Source organism: Symsagittifera roscoffensis, chromosome 6 (genome assembly GCF_963678635.1).
Source record: "Symsagittifera roscoffensis chromosome 6, txSymRosc1.1, whole genome shotgun sequence".
NCBI classification, from domain to species: domain Eukaryota; kingdom Metazoa; phylum Xenacoelomorpha; order Acoela; family Convolutidae; genus Symsagittifera; species Symsagittifera roscoffensis.
This window is the reverse complement of record NC_087067.1, coordinates 28,160,946-28,172,315: the sequence shown is the minus strand read 5'-3', so window position 1 is coordinate 28,172,315 and position 11,370 is coordinate 28,160,946. Positions and strand designations below refer to the sequence as shown.

The following is an 11,370-nucleotide window of genomic DNA, read 5'->3' as shown; positions in this document are numbered from 1 at the left end:
GCGTTATTCGCTCAAAAGTAGAACCAAATCGTTCAAACTGTTTAATTGTCAAACGAGTCAAGAATGAAAAAAAAAATTATGACATATCACTCGACTCATTCCGATGATTGTTGTGTTACCTGATTTTGCGCAGAGCGTAGAAAACAAAAAAATATATTTCAAGTTCTATGGAGTAATTTAAAATAAATTAATTGATGAAATTTTCCAAAAAAAAGCTGAAAAAATTTCAAAACATTTTTTTAATGTTTTTTTTTTAAAAATCATTCCCACAAGCTAAATAAAAAGTACACAGTGATATTTTTTGCGTATAACAAAGTATTAAATAGGCCAAAGAGCCTGCCTCAAGTATGTCGGAACCATTTCTTTCTAGTACGTTTTAAATCTCCATGACTTCATAAAAAAATCATACAAAAATCTCATGGCAATAATACTTTTCGAATGATCTTTAAAATTTTCCGTCAAAGTTGCATGTTACAAAGTCGAAATTTATATGGAGAAAAAAAGCAAGACGAGCACAATAAATTTTCCTTTTTCTTCAAACATCGGAACAAAATGCCATAGAAAAAGTTATTTAATGATTGTTTGCGTGATATGTTCTCCTTCACGTTTTCAGGGCTTAAAATCAGTCAGTTTGAATTTTTTGTCGGTCTGTATAAAACTGAAAAATGAGGGCTTAAGTTTCAATAATGCATTTTCAAAATGTCTCAAAGTTTCATTTAAAGTTCAATATAATCAAAACATGTCAGTTGCTTTTTTCTTAGCACACGTAGAAAACTGTATTTTTAATAAAGTTTAATTTATAAAATTGAATAGTTTTAGGTTTTGAATAGGTCCTTTTTAAATTAATCCGAGTTAAATCAGAAATTATTGAAGTTTTTGGAAATAGGTTTGCAAAATTCCGCTGAGGTTCTTCTGAGAGAGATTCTTCTGAGAAAATCCCGCTGAGATTCTTGCTGACATTCCCAACTAAAAATCAGGACTCCCAAAAATCGTGGAGCTATCTTCAAGGTGTTATGTAATATTGGATTCACTGTTGAGTCTTTTGGCCAATTTTTTTCAGATCAAAACTCAGGGGCGGATTTAGGGGGGGGGGGGGGCGGACGCCCCTTCCCCCTCAGGGATTCGACCCCCTGCCGATCCAAAGGGCCCCCCCTTTGATACTTTTTCAGAAATCCATTTTTGGCCGACCGACTCTAAAATTTTTCTAAGAGCGCCTTCGGCGCCAATATATACTAACTTTGAGGGGAGCGCGCGCCAAAAAAAAACGCGATTTTTTTGTCAACATTTTTCAAAAAGTGCCCAAAAACGGCTTTTTTGACTGTTTTTTCAAAAATTTGCCTGCGGCGCAGAAAAATAAAGTGAGCCAAAATAGGGGCAAAACAGTGCTTTGGGAGAGCTCGAAAAATCAATTGGGTCGACCAAAAAAAAAGGTCGTCAAAATTTTCGAATTTTTTTGAAAATCCGCCACCCCCCCCCCCCCCCCCCCCCCTCGAGAAAATCCTAGATCCGCCCCTGTCACAACTACAAGTTTTAAGAATTGGCTTGTTTGTAATGAATCAAAAAATAACAAAAAGAACAGCTTTCAGCTAACAAAAAACAGGAGGGTTCTTGAAAATGATGCTTGTACATCATTGAAATATCATCGTTTTTTTTTGAAACATTGAAACATTTCATCGGTTTCAATCACTTAAGTACAAGCAAACTAGGAAATAATAAATTGTACGGTGATTATTGGGACCAAGTTTGAGCAATTTTGACTATTCGACCGTTTTTGGCCCAAATTACATAACATCAGTTTGAAATTATTTGAAAAACTGAAATATTTTGCTAAAAAATAAGTATACAGAACTTGAAATTATGTCAGAACAGGACAACTGAAAACATGTAAATTTTCCTTTTTATTTTTCTGTGTTTGAATGAATTTTCTCCTATTTGGAACAAGTTAGTTCGTTTTTTTTCAAAATCTGGCAATTCAATGTTTCTTCTTTTTCTCATCATTGGGAGCCATAAGTCTAGAAATGAAATTGACTACGAACAGCATAAAACATAAGAGAGAAGAACAGGAAAGAATCGTGATAACTTTCCATGTCACGTGAACTCTTTTGGCGTTGATTTGGTATTTCAGTTTATACTGAACTGTAGTTTTTCCTCTACTTGCGATTTTATGCACAAATTCATTAATTGCGTTGTAATCTTCAAATTGAGCAAACTCTTTTTCAATTTCCGTCAAGTTTGTGACAAAATTTTGATAATTTTTTTGGATTTTTTGAATTGCGTTCTCAATTTGGTCGAAATTGAAGTTTCTAATATCGAGGCCAATTTTTAGGTTTTCTACAATAACCGCGTTCGGAAATTGGTCGCCAAACTGCGGGACGCAAACCGCAGGTTTTCTTCGTTTGATAAAGTCGACCAAAGAGCCAAGACCGCAATGAGAAACGAAAACCTTCACTTTTTCTTCGGCAAGAAGCGAATATTGAGGCAAATAACCACTAATGAAAACTTTATCAGACATCTTTTTACTCGCATTTTCAGCGACTAATTTCAAAGTTTGACTCATAGCCCAAATAACTCGGAAACTGTTTTGATTTTCTATTTTTTGCAGGAAACTTTTGACTGATTGCTCGTTCAAAACCGCGTGAGTTCCCAAGGAAACGTATACAATGTCTCCAGCGCTTTGTCGAATCCAGTTTTCAAGGTCGGACTCGAGGGGAACGTTACTGAAGTTTTTGTCCCTTAGTCCGCCAAAATAAATGTACTCAGCACTCGGATGAGGTTTCGGGTAGACCAAAGGCGACGTCGGAACTAACATCGGAAAACGACTAGCGTACTCATTAATTACAAAATTACCTTGAAAATCAAGCTTCGGAAGATCGTTTTCTGACCTTTTCTGGTCTATCCAATTCCAACATTTGGTGAAAAAAGGTTTCAATGCCACAATTTCGTAGATAGACATCTCGATTTTGTCTTGAATACATTCAACTGCGCCCGGAACGGCGACGCTCTCCACGACAACCGGGACGTCAAATAGCTCCGCGGCCACTAGGGTCGAGGGGAATATAACTTGATCGACCACCAAAATATCAAATTTTTCGCGATCTTTCTCTAAAATTTCTTTCAAAACGTTGTAAGAAAATTCGTATCCTTCAAGAAGTCGGGGACAAAAGCTGAAAAGAAGGTCGTAATTTCCCGAGAAAGGATAGTCGTTGGGTAATCCGTGTCGTTTAATGACGTCAAATTTCAAGAAGTTGTGGAAAACTTCTAACTTTTTCTCGCAAAGTTGAGCAGATTCGATTACGGTGCAGTTATTTTGCGTGCAAATCGGAAACAGCAATGATGACATAGTTCCAAAATGTCCTCCGTAACAACTCATGAAGAACAAAACCTGCAGAAAATTGCACGGTGAAATGAGAAGGCAGAAAACTGTCATCAAAATTACACAATTCTTCATGACTGATCATGGAATTTTCGAAACTGGCGATATTATTATTTTATGGTAAAAATTTCACGAAACTTCGTTTCACTTTTGGTTCGTTCGTTTCTTGTAGAAAAAAACAATTAGAAGTCGTAAAATTGGACTTAATTTCAAGTAAATTTAACATTCCGTTAGTCATAAATGAATTATTTTTCATAGATGTTTTTCAGAAAGTGTTCAAAATAAAACTATATGTGGTGGTAAAAATGCAAGCTATCAAGCAGAATTGTATTTTATAATAAAAGTGTTGTTGCATAATTTGCTGTACGGTGGTTGAATTGAGAATTCAGCTTGTATATTTACAAAATAGATAGACAAACTGAATTCATAGTACAGAAACACAGCTAGCAAGGCATTTAAGCAGTGTCTTTAGCACAACACCAAAAAAATGTGAATAAAGAATGGTATAGATGTCTAAATTTCGATAGCGCTTTTAAGTTAAATGTTCTTTTTGCAGAAACTCGCGGGCTAAAAATCTTCTTTTTTTGCTTCTACTTGAGAAAGTGCTTCAAAAACTCAATGTTTATACATGAAAATTGTCTCTGACTTTCTATCTCCCTTATTTGAGCTCCGCGACTAATTTTTCGACTTTGTCAGTCGCGAAAATGTTAATTCCGCGACCGAAAAACTATAGTCTGGACAGGGTTTTAAGTCGCTGACAAACTCTGGAATTACCGTATCTCGGTCGCGATGGTCAAAAAATTAGTCGCGGGGGTCAAAAAATTGGTCGCGGCGGTCAAAAAATCAGTCGCGGTGGTCGAAATTTTAGTCGCGGTGGTCGAAAAAGTAGTCGCGGCGGTCAAAAAATTAGTCGCGGCGGTCAAAAAATTAGTCTGCTCTCTAAACATCAACCTCGAGAGGCGGGGACGAACTAAGTCGACCGTCAGTTGTTCAAGCATGTGCGCCTCATTTTGTTCGTAGGGCCATCGCACGTCAGGGTACCGTGGTTCTCAGCTCCCTCTCCATTTCTTCTCTATTTGTCTGAAAACAACCATTAATCCACTGTCTTTCTTGAAGTGAATTCCATCTCTCCTTAGTCGATGTAATCAATCATCCGCTGGACGCGTTTTCAATTTAAATCAGTCTCAGTTCACTTGGGTTTACCCTGACTAGAATCCTCATCATTTCATTCCATTGGGTCAAGTTTCTGTTCTTGAAATTGGCTATTGGCGAATCGGTGTCTCGATTGGGAAGAATGGTGAACAAGACTACGAGTTTTGGTTCGTCTTTCTTATTTTGGCTCGTTCAGGAGGCTCCCGTCGTATTTCTGTTTTAATTGGGTTACTGGAATTTTCATTCGTTCCTATCATCACAGATAATGTCCGTCAGTTTGATCACTTGTGTTAAAGAGGCTTCAGCAAAGGAGTTTTTCACTAAATCTCCTATCAAACCGTCTCGTATGATCAGATGACGATTTCCAGTAGAGTTGGTTGATGAATTGCTGCGGAATTTCAGTTCATGCCATTCAGACAGGCTCTTAGGTAGTTTTGCGGTCACTTGAACGTAGAATCTCCGAGTACCGTGATCTTTCCTGATATCAACCACACGTTGGCTTAATTCGGTACCAACCCGGCTGGTACGGCGGAATCCATGGTTCGCCTTCTTCTGGCAGGTGATTGGTCCAATTGACGGGCAAGATATGTGTCCGAAAGATCCGCTATGTTAGTTCTGGAACTAGGTGCAGGTGGGTTTATCTCTGTGTTTATCCGCGGGCTCAATTGAACTGCAGAGTTCTTGAGCCTTTGTCCTGGACGACGTGTTCACTTCGTTATAGTCGAAACTTTATTTAACAGCTTGTGCACCTTCATGTGCATTGTAAAGCTCCCTCAAGTGCTTTATGTTCCCTTCCTTCAGGGGGTTATCAAGTAATCTTCTTCCTCTTCTCGTTCTTTGGCCTTCTCTTTCTTTTTAGTTCAGCCTTGTACAAAACTCCTGCCAGCCACGATCTTTCTTGTGAAGCACGTCACTCACTTCTGCCGTTTGAATCTTGATTTCAATCATCTTCATTTTCTTCGAGATTTGAGCGACAGTGGGGAAAACTGTTGAGTCTGAAGAGCCTGGCCCATCACTTGAACTTTCTGACCCGAAGCGAGATTGTGTAGAGGAACTGTGGCGAACTGCAGATACACTTCCCCTAACCTGAAATCTAACCTAGCCAGGTCGTGACCAAACATCTCTTCACGTCGTCATCGCACGAGTCTACTGCTGCCCGTCTCGGCGTTACCGGACACGCAAAAGGCCAACAGTAGCTCTACCTCCGTCGGACAGCTCCCATGACCCTTTCTTGCAATAGCACTCAGTAGTGCAACTACGAACATTGCCAACAACAGTGGATCCTTCTGTTTGCGTCATATATTGGTAGGAAGAGTGAGGTCACTCCTCTTTCAACCAAAAACTCCCTGAGTAGAGTGCCGGGACTAAGGTCCTGGGGCTCACTTTCTGTGGCCTTAATTTAAAAAAAATAGTATTTTTCCAAGATCTGTGATGCAGCAGGGCGCAGCGATATCAACCCTTCCAAACCAGGCCACTGATTCCGATTGATAATGGTCCAGTGTGTTTCCTTGTCATCGAGCAGGACTCCTATCTCATTCAGCCCAGCTACCGATTCCATCACATCATTCAAAACGATTTTGTCCAGAACAACATCGTCACTGTGTCAGTCGTGCTTTTTGTGTCTCTTCTACCTCTTGCCGGGCTTCCGTAGCCAAGGGAAATAAAGTTCTATTCATTTGACGACTTCAGTTTGCTCCGGCTCAATTAAGCCCTCCTCAGCAAAGAGGATTGTTTAATCATCAATCTCTATCCGCTCATTCAATTCTAGATCCAATGGCAGGTCGCTATCATTTATGATCTCCTTTCCGTCCTTCTTGTCGCGCGTACCACATACATTCATTTCACAAACCGTGTCCACCATCAAGTAATCATCATCCTACATATCTGCGGGGATGAACCAACCTTCCAACGAAGCGGTGTGTGGCTTGATTTTTTCTTGATGAGCAGCGCGTCCGAACTCAATCGAATGAAGCGGCTACCTTAGTGCACTTTACTTCGGCAATTTTTTTGGTTCACTTCGGGGAATTAATTCTTGAGTATGTTTTAGCGTGAGCGGTTCTTTCATCAAATCCTTTTCGCTCAGTTTATGCCTTTTCAATACATAACGTTCGTATGTTTGCGGCGCCTTCCTTTTTCGCTCATTTTTGGGACAGAAGAGCATTAACGGCAGAGCTTTTTCTAATGCCCGTTTAACATCAGGTGTGGGCTTATCCCAGTGACGGAATGCTTTGCGCACTTGTACGCTCCCATCACATCAGATAAGAGCTTAAGAGCTTGTCCCAGCCGTACATGTATCAAGAGCAGAAAACTCTCGGCATGGAGACTAATATGAGATTTTGCCTAATAACCAGTTTATTCGTCGTAATCGTGGTCGAGTGAACCTCTGTCACTTGCGACCTTTTCGTCAATTTTTTTGTTAGGTTACAAACATTTGCTTTGCCCTTGTCTGACTCAACGTGATCAGGCTACCATGCTTGGCAATCCAGACATTAATCAGATGATCACACTTTCCTCCGCTGATGCCGTCACGCAGGGGAATGCTTCTGCGTACTTAATGAAACGATCAATCATTACTAGTACTTGATAATAACCTGAAGTCGTCATGCATAGTTTCTGATGATAAATATGCACTACCTTGTTGAATCTAGATGACTCTATGGACTGTAAAGGAAATCGTAACGTTCTTGGGTCCTTCGCCTGTTGGCTTGAAAGACACGCAGAAATTCATTTTTCCCAAGCTTTCTTTAGGCCGGGCAATTCGAATTGCTTCTGTGTCTTGATGTAAGCTTTGTCCACGACCTGATGAACCATCTAGTCATGTGAGTGGAACAGCAACTCAATCCGATACAGTTATGCCACACTATCGCGTTATACTTTTAAGGACTTTGTCTTCCTCCTTCCGCTTACGAGCTAAAATCCCGTCTTTATTCAACTATAACAGATCTTTTTTTTTGCAGAAAACTGCTTCAAGATCTTGTAACAATCGTCTTCCAATTCACGATTATCGGAAGCTCCTTTTTCCATCCGTCTTATCAAATTGCTTGTAATTTGATCATTTCTTTGAGCCCATAGAAGAACCAACAGTCGGTATCTCGTTTTCAAGTAAGTTTTAGTTACTTTCAGTTTCAGCTGACTATTTCTGGAAAATGGGTATCATCAATCAGTTTAACACAACATAATTTCGTCAAAGATGTCGCGTCTTGTTCCAGAAACGTTTGACTGCTGCTATCAACGCATATTCTTCAGCAGCTCGATTGACTATGGTAACAATTTCATCGGAGTTATATCTATCTCGATTCGGGTCTTGATACCTTTCCCTATCTAGTCCGCGTTGTTTCCACTCTATTAACAAGAAATGAAATGCTGTTTCTGACTTATCTGAATTGGAAGTTGCCTCAAACATGTTTCCCCCAGACTATGGGTTTCGAGTCATCACTCGAAGTTTTGGAGTAAGCGTAGCCGTATTCTGCTCTTCATGTTTATTGACTCACCGAACAAAATTTTGGACTAGCTTTTTTGGATTTTGCGGAAAATGCATCGTGCCAGGGCTTATTGGTATCTGTCTCCCGGGACAGTTCCGCGTCGCAATCTCTTCAAGAATCGACACTTGGACAAGGTTTCGTTTTCTGATGAATACTCTGCGCACGGCTCATAATCCATTTTATTAGCAACAAATTGAACACTCCTTTCTCCAATAGTTTTCTCACTAACACGATTCCTTTGTTCGTGTGGAGTAGTTAGTTGTTGATGATCGCTGTAAGATAATCTCAGCAGCTTATTTTTTGGCAATGGCAATAAAAACACTAGTTGATGTTGTGTTGATCTGCAATCCCGGTCGACGTCATCATTCCGGATTACCAGTGGTTGGACTTCTGCCTTTTCAGTGACAGTCACATTGCTACAGTCCAATTGTGGTCCTACCTTTCTACTTCTCTGTCGATCAGACCGCATGACTTTTTTTCCACCTTCACTGTTTTGATCAGCATCGAGATAATATTGATGCCCAATTTGGTAAGTTTTAGTTGTACCAGATTGAAGCGTCTTAAGAAGTTCAAAAAAATTGAGTCGCTTTTAGTCATAATCTTTTTTTTTCAGCAGCGTTATCAACTGGAGTTCCAGGGTGTCCCAGTATAAGATGCCATGACTTGACAAGCCATCTAGTGCAATTGACAGTTGTTCGAAGTCTCTTTATCCAAAATGGTGAACATTCGTAACATTCTGTCTTCTTCCTGAGACTGTCGATGTTTTGGTGATTGTCGGGGGGTTCGGTGCTCTATGATCATGTGATAGCCTTTGAGACGCAAAATCTAACATCCGATATAGCTTTGATCCCCCGCGTAGTTTGAAGGGACCACTCCTTAAATAGGCTCTATTTTTCCCAACAAAACTGATCACAGCAAGCATTTCTGGCCTTGGCACACCGTATTTTAATTCGGCGTCGCTTAGATTTTTACTGCCATAAGCTGTAGGCTGTACAATAGTTTTACCGTTACGTTCTTGTTATTGGTGGAGTATGCCAGACATTGCTACAACTGATGCATCAGTGTCCAATACGAACATCTTTTCTTCAACAGACACCGGAGCCTCTCTAAGCTCCCGTTCGAAATTCCTAAATTCAACTTGTTCTTCATCGTTTCGGCCGAACATCTTTTCCTTCTTCTGCATAAGTTGTGGCATAGGATATATCCTTTCTGCATATTCTGTGAATAACTCCAGATATTTATTGGCAAGGCCTTGAAAATTCATTAGCTGAATGTCCGTTTTGGGTGCTTTCCACGTGAGTGCTGCTTCAACCGCCTCTGGATTTCTGGCTCCGTTTTTGTTCACCAGAAGACCCAGATATTTTATGGGATCCATCAAGATTTCAAACTTCAACGGTTTACATTTCAGGTCGGCATGTTTTGTGCCGGTGGAATTTTCGTCCAGCCTTCTATGTAAGCTTCTAGTGTCGGTGTTTGAATTGCGATGTCGTCAGCGTAGCACATTATTAGGGTTCCCTATTTCTTCACGACGTTGGTAGGTGCCTGAGCCATTAACAGTTGGAACTTGGCTGTCGCATTACATAATCCGAAAAGTATTCTCTTTCACTGGAAAAATCCCAGTTCACATGCAAAACTTGGCTTCTCTAAATGCTGTTTCCTTAGGTGCACCTACGTAAATCCAACGCCGTGAAGAACGTTTTGCGTCTCCCAATTTGGAAAGGGTTTTATCGATGCGTGAGATCGTTCATGCATCTTTTATCGTCATAGCATTCAAGTAAAACCTAACTTGATCCCTTTTTAATTAGCCATGACCATCCCACAAGCCCCCGGTGACTTAGATGACTCAGTCATATCAATTTACATCAATTTTTCGACTTTTTTCCTACTTGCTTCTGCCTTGTAGAGGGGGCGGGGGCTAATTCACCTAGCGCCTTCCCTGTGAGGTATCGAGCCCTTTTCTAGTTTTATTTGGTCTTCTAAAAAATTGCAACAATCTTAATCAATCTTGTGTTTTGGAAAAAAATCATTTCAGTTCAGTCTTACCATTTTCTAAAGGATTCCAAATTTTTATCCAATATTTCTTTTTTTATGTGGTCTATTCTGGGTGAAGTTAGTTTATTTGCTCCTAATTCTGCATCAGATGGTTTTTAAGGGAACTTTGAACAGCTAGACAGCTCATCGTTTGTCTCTGACTTCAATAAAAAAAAATTATTTAAATACGTTAGTTCATTTTTTCCCTTTACTATACATTCTTTGCTGGCCTGTAACGGATGTTTAGTCTGTTCAAATTTTCCTTCTTTTTCTTTAGACTTTAAAATTCAAGGTAGAAAGGCAACGCATAATCAAGCTTCATTGCACGCTGCATCGTTGTTGCTGTTTCCTGTGTGTTCAACATCGCACTCACACACAGTCCGTTCTGAGTGAGTGAGAAATTTCTTTCTATATTAGCTGAGCTGATACTGTTCTAGTAGGAAACACAACCCCTCTCAACTAAGATCATTTAAATTTTTCATCCTGAACTTGGCTATCACAACCTGATTTGGTTATAATCTGACTTTTCGGTCTATGAAAATTGGGACCTTGGCTAGATTTATCTTGATCTTTTTAACGGTCTTCTTTTTATACTTCCTCTCGGTGTCTCTAATTCAGATTAATCCGTCGCTGTTGTCAAATTGAACTGGTCGGACTTGTCCTGATTCTCTTCGACTATGAAACTTATCCAGAGTTGCTTTCCACCGGCGAGATGATTGTTGTCTTTCCAGCTACGCAGATAGCCCCTTGGTTGGCTGCAGCCTGTCAGATGTTGGTCGCTATCAATTCCGACCGGTTGAAATCGATGTCGATGAGTTGCTTGTCTTGCGGGTCCAGCATGTGGGCTACCAGGTCGGCTTTACAATCAACGCGGACTGCGATCTGCTCGAGCATGGCGCTATGTCCGATGCACCGAACCTTTAGATCTTGTTTTTCTATGTAGATTCGACCCAACTGATCCTTCACGCTTGTGACATGAGCCTTTGTATGGATGTCATTAATATTCATCATGATTGGGTAAGGGCCATAGGGTTCCATGTAGTGTGCGTCTACCTTCATCTGTCTTGGTCCTCTTGTTGTTAGTAACGCCCTCACCACTCTAGAATCTACCTTTGGATCTTTCTCGCGCAAGTAGTCGGCATAGATCTTCAAAAGAACTAAATTGATTGCTGAAGGCTTCCTAATTTTTTTTAACGTTTTGTTGACCCGCAATCTGTATCACCGACAGTTTTTGGGTATTTCGATTTCTTCTATTTTCACAGTTTTTTCTAAGCTGTATCGTTTTTCATGCAAATCTGTGTTTTTTAGCTCTGATCTTACCCATTATTCATT

At 40.1% G+C, this 11,370-nt stretch overlaps 2 protein-coding genes across 2 annotated transcripts; both read right to left on the bottom strand.

The window, feature by feature from the left end:
- Positions 1-1,702: 1,702 nt before the first annotated feature.
- LOC134847976 (UDP-glucuronosyltransferase 2B2-like) lies at positions 1,703-3,795 on the bottom strand. The gene has a single exon (XM_063865290.1). The coding sequence runs from the start codon at positions 3,446-3,448 to the stop codon at positions 1,973-1,975; it is 1,476 nt and encodes a 491-aa protein (XP_063721360.1). The 5' UTR covers positions 3,449-3,795; the 3' UTR covers positions 1,703-1,972.
- A 5,230-nt stretch (positions 3,796-9,025) lies between these two features.
- LOC134848676 (uncharacterized) lies at positions 9,026-9,382 on the bottom strand. The gene has a single exon (XM_063866193.1). It carries the CDS (start codon positions 9,380-9,382, stop codon positions 9,026-9,028), a length of 357 nt encoding a protein of 118 aa, XP_063722263.1.
- Positions 9,383-11,370: the final 1,988 nt, after the last annotated feature.

Excerpts from the sequence above, each read along its gene's own strand:
- LOC134847976 (XM_063865290.1), bottom strand. The coding sequence starts at position 3,448 with ATGAAGAATTGTGTAATTTTGATGACAGTTTTCTGCCTTCTCATTTCA.
- LOC134848676 (XM_063866193.1), bottom strand. The coding sequence starts at position 9,382 with ATGGATCCCATAAAATATCTGGGTCTTCTGGTGAACAAAAACGGAGCC.